The sequence below is a fragment of the Arachis stenosperma genome, chromosome 1, assembly GCF_014773155.1.
Source record: "Arachis stenosperma cultivar V10309 chromosome 1, arast.V10309.gnm1.PFL2, whole genome shotgun sequence".
Lineage (NCBI taxonomy): Eukaryota > Viridiplantae > Streptophyta > Magnoliopsida > Fabales > Fabaceae > Arachis > Arachis stenosperma.
The window spans coordinates 42,588,714-42,608,574 of NC_080377.1; the positions used below are offsets into that span (position 1 = coordinate 42,588,714).

Consider the following 19,861-nt stretch of genomic DNA (forward strand, 5'->3'; position numbering starts at 1 on the left):
TTAAAACGGAAACTGACCACTCGACTAATATAAGTTAGTTGAAAATTATTCTTAATATGATGACACGTTGGATTATAGTATCCAACTTTTGGGCCACAAAAATGGTAGGTTTAAAAACTTATACATATTTAGCCAGTTGTATTGTAGACCTTCACACGAGATTTGGTACAAATGATAGATTTATTGGCTTCGATGCAGTTGCATTCGGGTTTGAAACATGAGTTTAATGTCCAAAAAAAAAACATGAGTTTAATGTATGTAAGTAGAACATAAAAATCTATATAGTTGTGTGTGCATGTGGGCGAATCTGTTGAGCTTTTGATGTAATATCTAGGACAGTGGACAGCCCAAGCCGTCTTTAAAAAACAAAAATTTGTGGACATAAAAAGTTGGAGAATATTTTGTCCAATTGATTAACTTCAATATGAACTATTGATTAGATTGGGATCAAAATGAAAGATATAGATTGTAGGATTGTATTTTAAGTTTTTACCATAATAACAAGCTTATTGAAGGTTTAGTAACCCGGCACCCAAAACTATGAAAAGAATATAAATAAAAATACAAGCATCAATTTGTTTGTCTCAAAAAATACTCACAGTTACAAACACGAATTTAAACCAAGGCTGCAATAATATTTATGAATTTAACTAATATATGTTTTATAAATATATATATATGAAAATTATTATTAATAAAAATTTTAAATTTTTTAAATGAATGTATAATAATTTTTTCTAAACTTATATTTTATAATTTTTGAATAAGTTTTTAAACTAACAATTTTAAAATATATTTTTAGAACATATATTACTATTTTACTAATCCCATAATATATAAGGGTAAAAAACCCAAATAAGCCTAGGAGAGCTGGAAATTACCCAAATCAGCCAAATCAAAAATCCACACCTGAATCCACCAGGACAAATTATTATATAATTCGAATCAATTAGATTCGAATTATGCTATCAAGTAATTCGAATTGATATGATTCGAATTACTAGGAAGGCAACAAACTAATGTAATTCGAGTTGAGTTAATTCAAATTACAAGGAAGGAAACAAATGAAGGTAAATCGAATTGAGTTAATTCGATTTAGTAGGAACGAAACAACATAGAGTAATTCGAAACATGTTGTCTCGAATTATACTTGGAAAATTCGAATTTAGTTAATTCGAATTACTAGGTTAGTTTGTCATACAACCTAATTCGAAATGAATTGATTCGAATTACATATATATAGTGCGAGCCAGGGCTGTATATATATGCTGTGAACTCATGATGCTCTCAACAAAGAGGGGAGATGGCTAGTGAGGAGAGTTTCCTAGTTCTGGTACATTAGAGATGGTCGATTAAGAGAAAAACTCGGTCCGGCGTGAAGTTCACTGATAAGGATCCCCTATGTATTATCGTGACGCCAACAACCACCTACGATGCTCTTGTTAGCTCTGTGCTGGAGAAGCTTGGTCTTGAAGGAGTTAAAAGGGTTAAGAAGTTTTTCTACCGCATTCCAACAGCGGTGCTCCATGACACCGTGAAGTTTGATTGTTTCACAATCGGTAGTGACGAGGACTTGCAGGTTATGTTTCTTTTTCGTAGGCAGTTTCCCGAGGTAAGGACACCAGAGCTGTTGGCAAAGTTGGTTGATGTGGTATCTAGCTCGGGTGGTTCGAACCGGAATGCCAATACTATAGCCGCGGTTGCCGGCTCGAGCTCGAGACCTGCTGTTGCTTCATCCTCTGCTCCTGTGTATGAGCCACCGATGTAGCCTGTTACGTCCCCTTCGTTTGTCGTTGATCTGAGTGGCAATGTTGGAGACGAGGTTCGGTATGGGGAACATATTCCCACCGAGGTACATTGTCCCACACCGGCTGGTGTTGGTGATGGTTTGTTTGATGATCCAGATGAGGATGACGTTGAGCCGGATATGATCGCTGATGAAAGTGGCGATGATGTTGGAACTACTGTTCCGAGAAGGGCTACAGGTGGATCTAGTTCTGGCACACAGCAGTATCCACCCCATTTTTCCTCGTTGGACCTGGATGCCATGCGGCAGGACGAAAACGCTCTGCAGCCCTCAGGATTTGGCGCTAGAGATACCGAGGGGTCTGCCGGTATGAACGAGTTCCAGGTAGTACAAGGTCGTTGAGTCTGACTACCGCAGGTATGTGGGAAAGTGTTCTGAGTTTGGGAATGGGTGCACATGGCTAATTCGGTTGAGTCTCCGACAACGGAAGGGTATCTGGAAAGTGAAGCGATACAACGGACCGCATACATGTCTTGCTAGCTCCATCTCCAGCGACCATAGGAGTCTGGACTACCATGTCATATCCACCTTCATTATGCCGATGGTTAGGGCTGATGCAGCTGTGAACATCAAGGTGCTTCAAAATGCTACGGCCGCACACTTTGGGTTCAGGCCTACGTACAGGAGGGTATGGATGGCGAAGCAGAAGGCCGTTGCCGTCATATATGGGGACTGGAACGAGTCGTACAATGAGCTCCCTAGGTGGGTTTTAGGAGTTCAGCTGACGATGCCTGGTACTGTAGCCGTCCTCAGGACTTGCCCTGTTCGAGTTGGGGGACAGGTTGATGAGTCTCAGGTTTATTTTCATAGGCTGTTCTGGACTTTCCCCCCTTGTATCCAGGCATTCCGTCATTGCAAGCCTTTGATGAGTATTGATGGCACCCATCTATATGGGAAGTATGGGGGAACACTGCTAGTCGCCATTGCACAGGACGGAAACTCGAACATCCTCCCCGTGGCATTTGCACTCGTTGAGGGTGAGAATGCTGAGTCATGGTCTTTCTTTCTTTCCCACCTCCGTGAGCACGTGACACCTCAGCCGGGTCTGTTAGTTATTTCAGATAGGCATAACGGCATCAAGGCAGCCCTCGAGGCTCCGGATGGGGGATGGCTACCCCCTGCTGCGTACCGGGCGTTCTGCATTCGACACGTTGCAGCGAATTTTGCCTTGACGTTTAAGGGAAAAGATGCCCGGAGGCTTCTTGTTAACGCCGCATATGCCAAGACCGAGGTGGAGTTCGACTACTGGTTTGACATTCTGCGGTCTGAGAATCCGGCAATGTGTGACTGGGTGAACCGAATCGAGTATTCGTTGTGGACACAGTACTGTGATGAGGGTCGGAGATTCGGGCACATGACGACCAATATTTCGGAATGTGTCAACTCAATCCTGAAGGGGGTAAGAAACCTCCCTATTTGCTCGCTGGTGAAGGCCACATACGGAAGGCTAGCTGAGCTATTTGTCCGTAAGGGTAGGGAGGCCGAGGCTCAGATGGGTACTGGACAACAATTCAGTCAATACCTAGTAAAGTGTATCGAGGCCAACCTGAGGACAGCCAGGTGCTTCACGGTGACTGTTTACGACAGGGATAACTCGGAGTACACCGTTGCTGAGACGACTAGGACAGGTTCATTCTCTCTTGGTACGTACAGGGTCTCGTTAGGGTCTAAGACTTGTGATTGTGGATACTTCTAAGCACTCCATTTTCCCTGTCCGCACGCACTGGCATGCTGTGCTTATTCACGCCTTACATGGCAGCCTTACGTCCACGAGGTCTATCGCCTGAGTTCCGTCTTCGGTGTCTATCAGATGGGATTTATCCCTCCCATTCCAGAGGGTTTCTGGCCACCTTACGCCGGGCCTACCGTTATACCGGATCCGAGTATGAGGCGTGCGAGTGAGGGTCGTCCTAGATCCACAAGAATTCGCACCAACATGGATGAAGCAGATCCGAACCGGCCAAAGAGATGTGGCCTCTGCAGGCAGCCAGGTCACACCAGGCGTAGTTGTCCACAAGCCGCAGGCCCCAGCGGGACTGCTGGAAATCAGTAGGCTGTTAGGTTTGTCCGTTTTTAGTTGTTAATCTATTAGCACTTATCTTCTACTTCAGTTAGCAATCATTGTAAACCGTGCAACTAAGTTGTTTCCAATGAGTAATGAAACTTGTTATTCGTACCAAATATTTTTGTTGAATGTCTTTTAAATGATTGAAATTAATATCCAAAAACAACCAACATTGTATCATGGGATCACTGATAATGAATAACATAACATCAAACTATATTTCATAACATAAAATTAGAATACATCAAAGTAAATGACATAACAAAAGATCAAAGTACATAACATAACATCGAATAACATAACAACAAAGTACATACCATAACAATGATGACCAACCAATAAGGTACACAATATACATATAACAACATGACATACACCACTAGCCATATATCATCTAAATAGGTGCGATCCAGTGCCGCAACGGCGTGGGACTCGTGTGCGGTAACCCCTACGTATAAGTGGCTCCTCATCCTCAATCGAGTCGTCGCTGTCATCCGGGGCTGGCTCTCTCGGGGTCATAGGCGCAACATGCACGGGTCTGGATGATGACGGGCCAGCAACTGAATGTGACCCAAGAGTCTGTGTCGATGCTGGGGTCCCACCCATGGCAAAAGGATGCGCAACAGCTACCGTGGCAGGCTCGTTCAGATCTACATCCAGCGGTGCCTGTGCCCCTGTCGTATGATCCCGTCCTACTGCAGCCTCATCCTCCTGCATGATGGTCTGGATATCATCAAGGAAATGCGGCCCACCGAACTCGGCCACAATGCCATCACTAGCAAGGAAGTCTCCAAACATCGACCCAGGACTCACCCATGGAGTGCTCTCCTGAAGGGTATGATCATCACCGGGAACACCTACGAAATAATCTCCAAGACCTCCACCACCAAGCCCAGCATCAGCGTGACTCGTGGGATCTCCCATACCAGATCCACGCGGCCCACCATCATGCCCGCCATGATGGGCCCTATCAACCCCCGCAACATCACCTACCCCAGGCATCTGGGCACCCTCTCTAGCAGCACCCACCCTCCTCCTGCCTCCACGACCACGAACTCTCCCCCCACCCCTAACTGGGTCGTCGACGTCATCCATAGCCCGATCCACCCAGTTCCACTCACGCTGGCTACGATGTGTCCCAACTCGTGCTCTCCGCTCAACACAACGTCTGTCAGGAACATCCTCGACCCGGTCCATATCTGGAAGTCGGCCTGCACCCCTCTGCGTCGCCTCATCTGGAATAGGAACACCTCTCGGATCCCCCAATAACATCTCCGGCGACAAAAACCTCTTTCCGTGCTGATACCACCATGTCAAGAACTCATGTGACGGTCCGGGGTCGGGCACGATGTCAAACTGTAGAATGTGATCAGCACGCTCCTGCCAGTGAAGATGCCACTCAGGGTACTGTGCCGGGAACCAACGGTCACCTCCTCTCCCGTCCTTCGACATCAGGAAGTCGATGTTCAGGGCGGGAGACGGTGTGGGCTGAACGCCGCCAAACTGAGATAAAACTCTATCAACCTGATGCCACTCGACAACCGCAAAATAAATCAGGGACGTCCTGCATCGCCATAACATTGTATGCCGAGGCTCCAAGACCTCAGGATGGACAACCTGGATGACGTCGAGTGCGCTATAGGGCATCCATATAAACTGAAAAAATCAAAATAAATTCGTTTGTACACTTATGTCAGAGCTATAAACTGAAACAATGACTTCAGATACACAAATGTTCTACGTACTTACCTGCCGAGGCTGTAACAAGTCGATCTTCATGCGAGCCATCTGTACCCGAGGTCCCTTGTTGCTAATCCCAGGATTGTAACCAGACCATCTGCGTACGAGAAAACAGAAGAATTGGTTGCATAATTGAAAATAAAAACAAGAAGAATATATAGTACAAAACAATAACGGTACCTCGAGGCAAGGGGCCAGCTGATCTCATCATACCCAGATGGTCTAAGAGTGGGAAACCTCCAGAAGATCCAAGACTGTAATAACTGTGACGGGCCAGCTAACTTGACCACATGTCTATTGGCGACTCGGCACATGCACCTGTACAGCCATGCTAGTGCCGCCGACGCCCAACTGTAGTGACCCATCTCCTCAAGCCGAGCAACATAAGGTAGCCATCTGATGTGTATACGATTGCCGGACTTGTCGGCAAACAGCTGCGTACCCAATAACATCATGATATAGGCCCGGGCAAAGCGCCTAACTGTCTCCTCATCTGCCCCGTCTGGACACTCCGCAAATGTCTCCTGAAACCAGGTGCAGTTGACTGCGAATTTCTGCACCTGGTTCTCGGGAGGTAAAACACCGAGCAACTCATGGAACCACTGCCAAGCAGGTCTCCCACCCTCAATGTATAGGTGGAAGTCGGTAAGGCAACCACTAACGTAATCTCCGTCGACTGGCAACCCCAGCTGGTATGCGACGTCCTGAAGCGTGATAGTGCACTCTCCGAACGGCATGTGGAAGGTGTGCGTCTCAAGCCGCCACCTCTCGACGAATGCGCTGACTAGGGGCTCGTCTAGTCGGAACCATCTGTCGTTCAGTCTCGCAAGATGGTAAAGTCCGGCCATCTGCAAGTACGGAACGTACCTCTCATCAAGACGCATCCCTTGCTGCCGCCTAACGCTGGATATGCAACGACGAGGCTGGCCAGTACATAAACCGCATAATTAGAACAGATGCACAAACCACTAACATAAGCGATATATTTTATAAGGAACCAGAAAATAAATCATGATGGGTAAAAGATATATGAAACAAACGACCGACATTTCATACACAAACCGCTCACTCAAACCACGTGCCAATACCATTAACAAAAACATATGCATTTTCACATTTATCATAAACCACTACCGTTAACCGCTAAACCATCACTGAATCCACTATCCAAAACCGTTAACAAAAACCGAGTACAAAAATCGCTAACAAAAACCACTGGCCTAAACCGCTTGCTTAAACCGCTAACACTAAAATAAACCGCTAAAAAAAAACCATTAACAAAAACCACTGTCCTACACCCCCAACCTAAACCACGGCCTCAAACCGCTAACCATCACTAAAACCACTATCCAAAACCATTAACACAAACCGCTTACATAAAACAATTTCAAATACCACTAAAAAAAACTACTGGCCTAAACCACTTGCTTACACCGCTAACACTTAAATAAACCGCTATAAAAAACCATTAACGAAAACCACTAGCCTACACTACTTTCCTAAACCACTATCCTAAACCACTAACGGTAACATAAACCATTATAAAAAACCATTAACAAATACCGTTATCATAAACCGCTTTCAAAAGCCACTAACCTCGTCGTTGATCACACCGGCGATATGAGCTACTCCATCCAAACGATAAAGCCTTCCCGGATCGTCCCCCATCGACAGAAACAGCCGCTCTGGTCGCACTCGTACTGAACGTTGGTCTTCTTCTCTGGGATTTGGTGGGGTTGGAGAATGAGAAAGTGATTCGAATGAACTTGCCTCGAACTCCTTTTATAGCCGAATCCCTTGTAATTCGAATCAACTTGATTCGAATTACTATGAAACTCAATTTTCACCTAATTCGAATCAACTAGATTCGAACCTCCCTTATGTGCACTTCTCCTAGTAATTCGAATTAAGTAAATTCGAATTAGGTTGGTATAATTCGAAACGAGTTGTTTCGAACTTCATTAGTTTGTTGCCTTCCTAGTAATTCGAATCATATCAATTTGAATTACTTGATAGCATAATTCGAATCTAATTGATTCGAATTATATAATAATTCGTCCTGGTGGATTCAGGTGTGGATTTTTGATTTGGCTGATTTGGATAATTTCCACCTCTCCTTGGCTTATTTGGGTTTTTTACCCAATATATAATCAAGATCAATTTATGTAAGAAAATCATTTATATTTTTGTTTGCCTTGCTACATTACATGTATTACCTTACTTTGAAGCGAAAACATTTGTTTTTACCATTTTTCATCAAATATAAGCGTAGCCTTTAATTAGTTTAAATAATAAATAATATGCTATTTTTATTTTCCAAATATTATATCATGTCATAATATATCTATAGAAAAAATACAAAAAAACTCAAGATTTAGCAAAATTTATTATTTTTGGCTAATATTTTTAGTCATCAGTTCAATTTCTGCTATGCTTTTCTACTTCTATTCTGAGTGGTATACATGATCACAAATGTTTAAAAAAATGGAAAAAATTATGATATATTTTTAGCTCATACTTTTAAATATTGTTGGTTAATTACTGGCCAAAAATAATAAATTCTACTATTTTTTCAGTATTTCTCATATCTATATTTTTGATATTGAAATTTGAAAGTAGTTATCTTAATAATAATAATAATAATAATAATAATAATAATAATTTGAAAAAAACGTGTAACTCTAATATCATGTTAGAGTTATTCTTGATAAGCCAGCCATTGGTGGATTAATATTTTGATTAAAAAAAAATCCAAACTTCAAATTTAAGTTAGTCATTTTTACACGGTCAATCATTTGTTGATTTGCGGTTTGATATACAAAAAATCATACTCTGATTTCATGTTAGGATCATTCTTGTTCTGCCGATTAGTACCCAAAAGGTGTTTTGACAAAAAGTTAAATTCTAATTTATTATCAGTCTCACTATTATTGTACTAGTTATTAGTCACTAGTAGTGTTTAGATTAAAAAAAAATAAGACTCTAATTATATGTTAAAATTGTTCTTGCGTTATCAATTAATGGGAGAGTAGTGCTTTGACAAAAAAATTAAACATATTCTAATATCATGTTATGATTACTCTTGCTCTTTCAAAAAGTGATTTATGAGTATTTTGACAAGAAAAAAGATATATAATTTATGTTAGAATCATTTACACTCCAAGTTAGTTGTTTAGTGCTTTGATAGAAAAATTATACTCTAATTTTGTCTTAAAATTACTCTTGCTCTTCCAATAATCAAGTTGTGTTTTGATAAAAAAAAAAAATCATAGTCTGATTGCGTTAGGGTCATTCTCACACTACTAGCAGTTATTGGTTTTATTACTATTTTGACGAAAAAGACATTTTTTATTTTATGAAAAAAAAAATATTTAGGATCATAATGATATTGGTAACATATTTTGATTTTGACTTACTGTAGATGAATATAAGAATTTATTTCTCAACGATAATGTTGATAAGAAAATTGATAAGCAAAAAATTGTATTACAAGATAAAAAATAAGTATATAGACTGCAACTTAAAAAATTTTATGTATAGACTCAAGAAATTTTTTTATGATTAATATTTTATATTTCATTAAATTATTATCTTATATGGTATTGAGATAAATGTGATTAATGTTTGTATGTCAGTTCAATAGGAGCAAACATATTTTAACTAACCTTATGTGTCAGTAGCATAGCTTTTTTGTATAAGGATTAAGATATATTGAGATTATTTTCGAAGTACTTTCTGAATATCACAAAAGAGTTACATCATAAGATCTTAAAAGAATATGGCATACAATATTGGAAATAAGATTATATACTCAATTTTAATAGAACAAATATAGTCTCATTAGATGCTTTAATGAAGTTATAAAGTTTAAGTGTACAAAATTTCTTATGCTTCAATAGTAGTCTGTTAGATACTAAGTCTATATTCTTACAATTATTATATACATTATTAATATTTTTGACAGATATTTAAACAAGTGAAGAATGAATCATCAAATAGTACTCAAACAAATTTTATTAGAATAAAACATTACACGTCCACATATATAAAGTCAGAAAATATAGTTAAAAATCATTTGGTATTCAGATTCTAATATTGTTTGATGTCAAGGCAATTTAGCTCAATTGCAGGAAAATTCATAAGTTAATTGGAGGATCTCTCTTGAAAAGGTAGGTGTTGAGATACTTATTAGTTATTACTCATTCTACTAAAATATTTGATTATAAAATACCCTTTGAAAATATTCAATTAAGTGATTACAAACAGTTGTCACAAGTTATATAAATGAATTTGAAAGACCGCTTAAGTTATTTGAATGTGCTAGTAGTTTAATATTTTTAAATTGTTAAATAAAAGAGTTTAAAGTATTTAAGTGTTGAACATATTAGCACAAACTAGGGTTGCACATGGATCGAATCTTATGTGCAAATCTGTGGTCTTTTATTTGGATCCGATCCAAATCGCAACTTTTTATTTGGATCCGATCCAAAAATTGCGGATAAGATCTTATCTGCAAAGTCATTGGATCATATTTATTCCACATACTGATAGGATGGGATAGCGGATTTCAGGTAGGTATCCACTGATCTGATCCGCAGATCTGTATATTTGAAAATAAATAAATAAATAAAGAGGTAAATACCAAATTGGTACCCAAAAGATTCTAACGTTGACAAATGGTACTTGATCTTTGTTATTGATTAAATGATTCTCGAAAGATTTTAAAATTTAACAAAAATGACCAACCTTCAATTGAACTACCTGGAGTTAAAGTTTAAGGATGACATGTTAGTTAACAATTTTCATAATTACAAAATTTATCACTTTTAACTTTTATAATTTTAACAATATCCCAATTTTAATTTTTAAAAAACCCTAATCCCCTTTCTCTGAAACTCTCGTCTCTTTTTCTAAATTATCATCATTTTAAAAAAATCCTAATACCTTTTTTTCTTATTTATTTTACTGGGGAGACTTCAAGTAAGACAGCTAAGAAAGATACATCAAATATTTTAGGCAAGATGCTTATGAAAATTGGAAATAGGGGCAAGTTGACAACGAAAATCTGATTTTTTTGGAGCGGATCAAGAGATTGAATGTGAGTTGAACCACGCTATCAAGGTGTCAGTTTTCTTGGATGATAATGGTAATGAAAATACAAATATTTTGAGTGAAGAATCAATGGGATTTTGTTTGTTTTGCTGCTACTATTTTTGCTAAAAATCCCTTACTGGACATGTGTGAAACTGTCTTGATTGACAAAGAATAAGAAGAAGAAGAAGAAAAAGAAGAAGAAGAAGAAGAAGCGTTAAAGTGTTGGGGTTGAGTTTGAGAGAGATGCCACTTCTTGGACGGCGTTCTCTTCAGCCTTGGAAGTGGCGAAGCCGCTGCTGCTGTTGTCGTTTCTATAATCACCCATTATGAGCTCAACAGCCATAGTAGCATCACAACCACTGGATCAAGAAAAAAAAAGAAAAATGAAAAGGGGTTGAGTCTTGAGAAGAAGGAGTTGAGTCTCAAATAAGCATATTTGGTTAGAAGAAAGAAAAGAAAAAGGAAGGAGGAGGGCGGCACTGTTATAGTAAGCCAGAGCTGGAGGTTGGTCAGAGGAAGAAGGAAGAGGAAGGTAGAAGCGGCGATGAATGAAAATGAAGAGGTGTTTATTGGGGAAGAAGAAAAAAATTGGAGGAGGATGCTAAAGAAGATGAAGAGACCATGGTTCCAGAAGAAAGGGGATTAGGATTTTAAAAAATTGAAATTGGGGTGCTTTTAAAATTATAAAAATTAAAAGTGATAAATATTGTAATTATGAAAATTGTTAACTGACACGTCACCCTTAAACTTTAACTCCAGGTAACTTAATTGAAGGTTGTTCACTTTTGTCAAATTTTAAAATCTTTCGGAGGTCATTTTATTAATAACAAAGATCAGGTACCATTTTGTTAGCATTAAAATCTTTTAGGTACTGATTTGGTATTTATCTCATAAATAAAATATAAATAGGTTAGTTTGTAACCCTAAATGAAAACAAAAGTCCATATATCAGAGCCTATGTCCCCTTCCACCCATTTTTTACGGCTCCATGGTTCACTCCCTCTTCTCAATTACCAACCACCACTATCATCCATCATCTCGGTTCCTTTCTTCTTCGACGTTCGTCACTCATCTCTTCCTTGCCGCTCCTTACATTGCTCCTTGTCGCCTTGCTGTTCGTAACATCACACATCGTTCATTGCCGTCTCGCTACCTGGGTTCGTCACCACCTCTTTTCCTCTTTCGTGGTAAGTATTTCTCTCCTTTGTTCTTCTGTGATTCTAGATTTGTTGGTTTGATCCTTGGTGTGTGTACGTATACTTCTGTTATGGGCTATTTTTGGCCTATTTCAACTTATTCTTGAGAAGATATAAAGCAAAACATGAAGGAGGAAGGCATATATACACTCATATTTTTACATTATTAGGGTTTTTACTTATGATTCTAAAGAGAGAAGCTCCAGCTTCTTCTAGAATTACTAGGTTTTCACTCAAATTTTCACTAGTTTTAGGTTTTGACCTTGGTTAATTGTAGGTTTTGTTCATCATTTCTTGTTTTGCTACTCAATTTTACTTAGATTCTCTTGTTAGTGTCTCTCGTTTTGTTATATTTAGTTTATGACTATGTGTTGAATTCTCAATTTCTATTAATGTGTTTGATATTTTTGTGTTTTATTAATGTCTATTTGAGTTATTATTAAATTCTTGTAGTGGGTAGTTGTAATTTTTATTTATTCTCGTAATTTACAATGCTTTACGTTTATGCGCACAAAGTATTTGATAAAATATTTGAATGAAATATGGAGTATATTTTCTTTTTTTTCGTGGAATTAAGAACTTGGGTAACCTGAGCCACTAATGACTAATTGAATTGGTGATTTAGAATTGTTAATTAACCTTTTTTTTCACAAACGCTCACCATTTACTAAATTCAATTAGTAAGTTAGTTAAGATTTGTGAATGTCAATTGTGCCTAATTGACTTTTTTCAATTTGTAAAAGTTGACAAATTGAAATGAACTCTTAGCAATTTCTATATTTGTGGTTAGTAACAATGATATTATAGTTGTAAAAACCAATGTTCTGAAAACCGGTTCGAACTGGTCGGTTGAACCGGTCGAACTGTGAACCGAACATTAAAGCGGTTCGAACTGTAAAACCCGGTTAATTAACGGCTAATTAATCTATAAATGAAAATTTATTCTAGAAAGTCTAAAATGTGATTTTTATGGCTAAATGTGATAGAGAAGGTTGAGACAAGAATTTCGGTACCAATTTTATAGAATTCGGACCAAGATTGGACCGAACGGGCCAAACCGGGCCAGCCGGACCCAAAGTGGGCCCTTGGCCCAACATAACTTAGCCAAAACCCTAGTTTTCAGTACTCTCTCTCCTCACAACACTCAAAAACACGCTGAAATTAGAGAGAAAGGGAGGAAGAACACTCTCTCAAGTTCTTTCCCTTGGTTGATCTTCAAACCACCATAACTTTTGATCTAGAGCTCCGATTGCCGCTCCGTTTGTGGCCACGCGTTCACCACGGAGAGCTCTACAAAACTCATATAATCAATCTTGAGGTAAGCCACGTGTTTCTGTTCGAAATTCCAGCCCTTATTTTCGAGTTTCATGGGTGAAATGTTGAGATTTTGGGTTCTTTGATGTTATAGGACCCAACTCTCTTGAAGGAGAAGGTTAAACTTGTCTCCTTGGACCTTGGGTGTGGTAAGATTCTCAACCCTAGTGTGATTTGTTGTTCTATGATGTTTGGGTTTTGAGATGTTGTGTATGGGTGTGATGATTGTGGCTTAGGTTGTGTATATGTGAATATGGGAGCTTGATTGGTGATTTTGAGAAGCTTGAATAAGGGATTTGGTGGTGAAAAATCTGTTCTTGGAGGTGTTGAGGCCTTGAGAGCTTGTGGATAAGTGATTTGGAAGTGCTCCGGTGGAGCTTGGAAAATCGGCTAAGGTATGGTTTCAGTTTCCCGTATCTAATATGTAATGTGGTAGGAAATACTTAAGCTAGAGGCCCTAAGATAGGCATTGAATTGTTGATGTTGTTGAATGGTTGAAATATATGATGTGGTCATATATGTGATGATGATTATTGATGCCTTGGTAGTATGATGTATGAGAAATATGCATGTTGTGATATATGCTTGATGATTGGTTATGGTTGAAATGTGGGTTGAACTATGTTGATGGTGAGTATGATACTAATTGTGTACAATGATGATTTATTGGAATTGGTGTTGTTGAGGATTGGCATGAGGAAGAGTATATGATATGTCAATATATTTGAGTTTGAGCCACTTGGGTGAAGTGGGTTAAAATGATGAGATAGTGATTTTGTAAATTGTGGTAAAGTCTCATTGTGTGAGTTGAGGAGGCTTGATGTTGGATTTAATATATTTTGATTGATTTCAAAGAAAAGGGATGAAATTGGCATGTTTTGATTGATTTTGAAAAGAGTTGGAAATGGCTTGTTTTGAAAATGGCACTTTGTGGTTTTTATGAAAAACATGGTTTTTGGGCATACTTTGGTAGGACATAACTTGGACTACGGATCTCTGTTTTGTGCCAAATCTGTTTAGAAATGAAATTGGATCCGGGATGTCCATGCCGTTTGAAGAACGGGTGAAAAACGATTTAAAATGAGAAAGTTATGTCCGTTGGAAGATTGGGGTTTAAATCTGTGAATTCTGCAGCTTTTAACTTAGAAAATTTTTAGCAGAATAACCCCTTGCACGTAGGCGCACTTGGCGCGTACGCGCCGTTCTTCCAGAAAATGCCATCCACGCGTGTGCGTGATGTGCGCGGGCGCGCCGATTGTGCTGCACCCAATGCCCAGCCATTCTCCAGAGAGTTGTGTGAAAACTGTGCCAGCTTTGTGCCTGGGGCACGAGAGTACCCACGCGTACGCGTGGTTGACGCGTGCGCGTCGATTGGCAAATTTTGAATCCACGCGTTAGCGTGCATGACGCTTGCGCGTCGATGAGTTTTTGAGGCCATCCACGCGTGCGCGTGGAATGCACGTACGCGTGGCTCTTTTTTCATCCCAAAGTTGATTTTTGAGTTTTAAAAGCCAAATCTCATACTTCTAAGCCTCCGATCTCACCATTTATGTCTTAAATCATTATGACATGCCTAGCTATTAAAAAGGGGCTAGTGAATGAGGTAACTTGCGAGTGAAGTAAGGGAAATATGAATGATCAATGAGGATCAAAGATGATTATGTGAGATGCGGAGGATGGTGTGGAAGTGCTTGTTATGCCATGGGCCGAAAGGCTGTAATTATTAATGAAATGGCTGGTTATGGATTTAACCGTGAGCCGGGTGGCTGGTTATGGATTTAACCGTGAGCCGGAACGGCTGTGTATGATATGAATATTGGCTGGTTCTGGACTGAACCGTGAGCCGGATGGCTGATATGGATGTTGATCCATGGATGAGAATTATGCATGTTTATGCTGAATTATTGATAATTGTGATTTGCACTTCCACTATCTGAGATACGAGTTTCCCTGGGTAGTAGCAGTGGCTAGCCACCACGTGCTCCAGGTTGAGACTTGATACTCTGTTGACCCTATGTCGTAAGTGTGGCCGGGCACTGTGAAAGACCCGGATGAGCTCGCCCCCGTAAATATTCACCAGTGAGGGTGATGGATATAGATCATGATTATGATCAAGTTTATAACGAGTATAACTCGAGTTGGGGATGCGTGACAGAGGGACAGTCCAATGGTTAGCGACCAGGACTTGTCGGGTTGGCTCTATAACCGACAAGATGATATCATCAGCCACTAGGGACAGGCATTCATCATATGCATACTATATGAATTGTTTGAGATTGCCTATTTGACTGCATATTACTTGCTAATTGTCTAAATGCCTTAACTGTTCCTATTTGTATATTCTTTGTTTGATATAACTGTGTTTGCTACATTATACTTCTGCTGGTGGTCGGGAGGTTTGAAGGAATCGGAAAAGGAAGTATTAGTTAGACTGAAGAATCTTTAGTCAGATGCCTTTATAAGGTTTAGCTCATTTATAAGCTTTGATATTATCTGGAGGAAGTTCTAGGATTGCCTTTGGCTTTCCTCTATTATTATGTATTATATATGTGGAAGCTGTTACCATGCTGGGGAGCTCTGGTTCTCACCCATGCGGATTTTGTGGTTTTCAGATGCAGGACGTACGGTTTCCCGCTGAGGCATGCTGGAGACTTCTAGATTTGCGAAGATTCCTTGTTCTTGGGGACTATGTTTTGGTTTATATGCTTTGCTTAGATACTTTTATCTCCATTAAATAATACAAACTGTGATGACTCCTCTTATGGGAGATTTTGGAGAATAGGTTTTATGTATTTGCGTCCCTTTGGGTTTCCTTTGGGGTTTTCCTTATTTTATCATATGTATATATTGCTATGCTCGGACCGGTTTTCTTTGCAGCCAGATTTTGAGTCTTGATATTCCTGTTTTTGACACTCCTTGTATATATATAATCACGCGCTGGTTATCCTTGCTCGTTACGTTATCGATCGGAGTGTTGCGCTTTCGAGTTGCGATTTTTGTTTACCCCCTTTTTCTACAAAGGCTCCTAGTTATAATCAATCATTCATACTACTATACGTACTAAATTTTTATTTTTAGAGGTCGTAATACCTTGCCATCTCTGAATTATGACTTAAGCATAAGACTCTATATGGTAGGGTGTTACATTATGGTATCAGAGCAGTTCGTTCCTGTAGAGCCTGAGGGATGGACTGACTATGCTTCTGTGCATTCTCTGTGTGTGTGTTATGTGCTATTAGTATATCTGCTTGATATAATTGGCATAAACGTTCATGAGCATGCATTTGGGACTTTGAAGCACTAGACTTCCGATATTGAGACTGATCAACTTAATATCGATTGTTTGGTGTGTATAAGAACCAGATGGTGCCTCGTGGACGCGGTGGAGGCCGTGGTAGAGGTCGTACTAACGCTCGTGCACCAGAGAATAACCCTAATGACCTAGTGAACTTTATGACTGCGTTGGAGAACATGGCTGCTGCTATGCAAGCCACTGCTGAGGCTCTTGGTCAACAGATGAACAACCATGGTAATGATGGAGGTGGAGTTCAGGGTCCGATGACACTAGCAAACTTTTTGAAGGTTAATCCACCTAAGTTCAAGGGAACTACTAGTCCGACTGAGGCTGATACATGGTTTCAGGCTATAGAGCAAGCATTGCTAGCACAAGTGGTACCTGAAGGACAGCGTGTCGAGTTTGCCACTTATATGCTCACCGGTGAAGCGTCGCATTGGTGGCAAGGCATCCGACGTCTTCTACAGCAGGGTGATGACTATATCACCTGGAATGTCTTTCAAGAAGAGTTCTATAAGAAGTACTTTCCGACTTCTGCTAGGACGGCTAAGGAACTTGAATTGTTACAGCTGAAGCAGGGTACTATGTCCATATCAGAGTATACTGACAAGTTTGAAGAGCTGTTCAGGTTCTCTCGTATGTGCCAAGGGACTCCGGTGGAATATGAGGAATGGAAGTGTGCTAAGTATGAAGGAGGACTCCGGAGTGATATCTTCAGTTCAGTGGGACCAATGGAGATTAGGACTTTCTCCGAATTAGTGAACAAGTGTAGGGTTGCTGAAGAGTGTGTGAAAAGGGCAACCGCTGAGAAAGGGAGTCACAAAGGATCATTCCCACAGAACCGAGGGAAGAGCTTTGCACCTAGAGGTCCGTCTTTCAAGAGGGGAAGCTCTTTCAGGAGGCCCAACAACAACAACTCCCAAGGAAGGAAGTTTGGGAAGCAGCCTCAAAATGATCAAGCTTGTGCTAGGTGTGGAAGTCACCACCCGGGAGCACCATGCAAGGCCGGATGGGGTTTGTGCTACAATTGTGGAAAGGCGGGGCATAAAGCCGCAAGTTGTCTGGAGAGGCAGAAACAAGGTGCTGGGAAGGCACAACAGACTGGTCGGGTGTTCACCACTTCAGCTATTGGTGCTGAGGGATCTGAGACACTCATTCGAGGTAACTGTGAAATGGCTGGTCAAACTTTAAATGCTTTATTTGATTCGGGAGCATCACATTCATTCATTGCATTTGAGAAAGCCCATGAGTTAGGACTGAAGATTGTAACCTTAGGTTATGACCTAAAAGTATATAATGCTACCTGTTCCGAGGGTTACCTGAAACGTGTAGCTCGGTTGTCTTGGAGAGGCCCGAGGTGAGGGTTCTGGGACCCGAGCTTGATGTGCCGAGCGGTTGGTGGTTGTACCTTCAATGACACTCCGATGCTTAAGTTAGCATGGGTCCAAGCAGATATGTGTAGAATATGGAATGAATCTCATACCTGGGTGTTCCAGTGTATTTATAGTAGTTGGCTGTGATCTTCCCTGGATAAGATATTCTTATCTTATCTTATCTTTCTAGAGTTTTATCCCTATCTTTGTGGAACCGCCTTCCTTAGGCCTTTTCGGCCTTTAGGTTTTGGGCTGCGCTCCTTCTGATGGGCCTTCCTTGCCTTTAATGTCCGAGGTCCGACCTTTAGGCGTGGGCCTTAGGACGAGGTCGGACCTTTCATGGATTTACCGAGTTGGGGGAGCCCGGTCAGGGTATGAACAGTGCCCCTGCCTGAGTTCGTCCTTTTTGGGAGGTCGAGCTCGGGCATAGTAGTTTTTCAAATTTTCAAAAAATGGCTGTTTCTGCATTTATTGCTTTTTTACCGTTTTTCCTTGATTTTCGTTCCGGCCTTCGTGAAGGCTTTATTTATTCGCCCCCTTTCCTTTTTCTTCGTTCATTCTGTTCCTTTCTTGTTTTTCTAAGTTTTCGCCATCTATTTTTCGAGCGCCGCTTCTTCTTTTTCTTTGTTCTTCTTCCCTGATTCTTTCCGTGCATTTTTCCGGGGTTTCCTCTGCGCCGTTGTTTCGTGCTTCTTGCTTCCGGAGCTTGCCGTCTTCGTTTCTCTTTTGCCTCGGAGCTCCTCGCCTTCGTTTCTACTCTCCAGGTTTGTTTTCCATGTTTTTACTTTCTTGTGATCATATGCTTCTGTTCTTTGTGTGGCTCTTTGTTTTGTCTCTTTATGCCTGGGTTGCCCCGAAAAAGAGGCGCCGCCATTTGCTGTTGTTTGTATATGGGGGGGGGGGCTCTTTTTTTTGTTCTCTGGTGTTTTTCGGTCAGGGTTGCTGCATTTTCTTCGCGGGGTTTTTGTTTTCTTGCATTGCTGAATGGGTTTTTGCTTTCTGTTGTATTCTTCTTTGTAGGTAGGAATTTATGTCTCGAAAGGTTCTTCAAGCGGTGTCGACCAAGATTCCGAGTGGTCTTGGTTGGGTAGATCCTCTTCCTTTGAGAATCCCTTCTGTGGTAGATTCTGAATATTTAGCTAGGTTCCGTAGGCACAGTAGCATATGTGAAAATAGAGAGTCTGAGAGGGATTATGAACTAGTGGCCCCGGATTCCGAGGAGAGAGTGTGCTTCCCGCCTTTAGAGAGTTCCGAGAAGCTCTTCTTTTATGCTTATGATTGTTTTTTCTCTAAGCTGGGTGTCCGACTTCCTTTTACCGACCTGGAGTCCGAGGTGTTGTGGTCTTGTAACCTTGCCCCTACGCAGCTCCATCCCAATTCTTGGGCGTTTTTGAAGTTGTTTCAACTTTTGTGTCAGTTTTTGGGGGTCCCTCCCTCTATTTCTCTTTTTTCCTATTTGTTTGTGTTGACGAAGCCGGGGTCGGGTGGAGGGAAGGTATCTTGGGTTTCTTTTAGGGCTAACCAGGGAAGGAAGTTTTGTACCCTTTATGATGAGTCTTTTCATGATTTCAAGAACTTTTACTTCAAGGTCCGGGCTACTGGAGACGTCCGACCTTTCTTTCTAGATGAGAGTGGGGAGCCTTCTTTTCCTCTTTGTTGGCAGGAGAATGTAGTGTCTGTTAAATATACCTTTGAGAGTCTAGATGAGGTTGAGCAGGCTTTTGTGGGTGTGGTGAGCAGTTTATGGGGTCGGGCACCTCACTTGGATACGAAGAAAATGTTGGGAGATCCAAGCCTTCTCCGTTCCGAGTTAGGTAGTTCCCGACCTCTTTCGAGATTTATCTTTTTCTTAGTATTTTGGCCTTGTTTGTTTTGGTGGAATTTCTGTTGTGGTAACTCCTTTTCTTTTATTTCTGCAGAGATGTCTTCTCAGGCGGATTCCATGAAGTATCTTCGTCGGACGAAGAAGTCTGTGGC

The 19,861-nt window shown here is 40.6% G+C and overlaps 2 protein-coding genes across 2 annotated transcripts; one reads left to right on the forward strand and one right to left on the reverse strand.

Moving 5' to 3' along the window:
• The first annotated feature begins 2,348 nt into the window (after positions 1–2,348).
• Positions 2,349–3,860, forward strand: LOC130978852 (uncharacterized). The gene is made up of 2 exons (XM_057902276.1): positions 2,349–3,461; positions 3,567–3,860. The coding sequence occupies exons 1-2, from the start codon at positions 2,349–2,351 to the stop codon at positions 3,858–3,860; spliced, it is 1,407 nt and encodes a 468-aa protein (XP_057758259.1).
• A 402-nt stretch (positions 3,861–4,262) lies between these two features.
• Positions 4,263–7,280, reverse strand: LOC130978869 (protein MAIN-LIKE 1-like). Its single transcript, XM_057902278.1, has 4 exons — positions 7,209–7,280; positions 5,793–6,535; positions 5,622–5,709; positions 4,263–5,528 (listed from the first exon to the last, which is right to left on the reverse strand). The coding sequence occupies exons 1-4, from the start codon at positions 7,278–7,280 to the stop codon at positions 4,263–4,265; spliced, it is 2,169 nt and encodes a 722-aa protein (XP_057758261.1).
• Between the last annotated feature and the right edge of the window lie 12,581 nt (positions 7,281–19,861).

Bases quoted from the DNA above. Each gene is read 5' to 3' on its own strand.
- LOC130978852 (XM_057902276.1), top strand. From the start codon at position 2,349: ATGGTTAGGGCTGATGCAGCTGTGAACATCAAGGTGCTTCAAAATGCT. The intron at 3,462-3,566 runs GTCTCGTTAGGG...CTTACATGGCAG, and splicing joins TCTCTCTTGGTACGTACAGG to CCTTACGTCCACGAGGTCTA.
- LOC130978869 (XM_057902278.1), bottom strand. From the start codon at position 7,280: ATGGGGGACGATCCGGGAAGGCTTTATCGTTTGGATGGAGTAGCTCAT. The intron at 5,710-5,792 runs GTACCGTTATTG...TCTCGTACGCAG, and splicing joins AGCTGGCCCCTTGCCTCGAG to ATGGTCTGGTTACAATCCTG. The intron at 5,529-5,621 runs GTAAGTACGTAG...TGATTTTTTCAG, and splicing joins ACTTGTTACAGCCTCGGCAG to TTTATATGGATGCCCTATAG.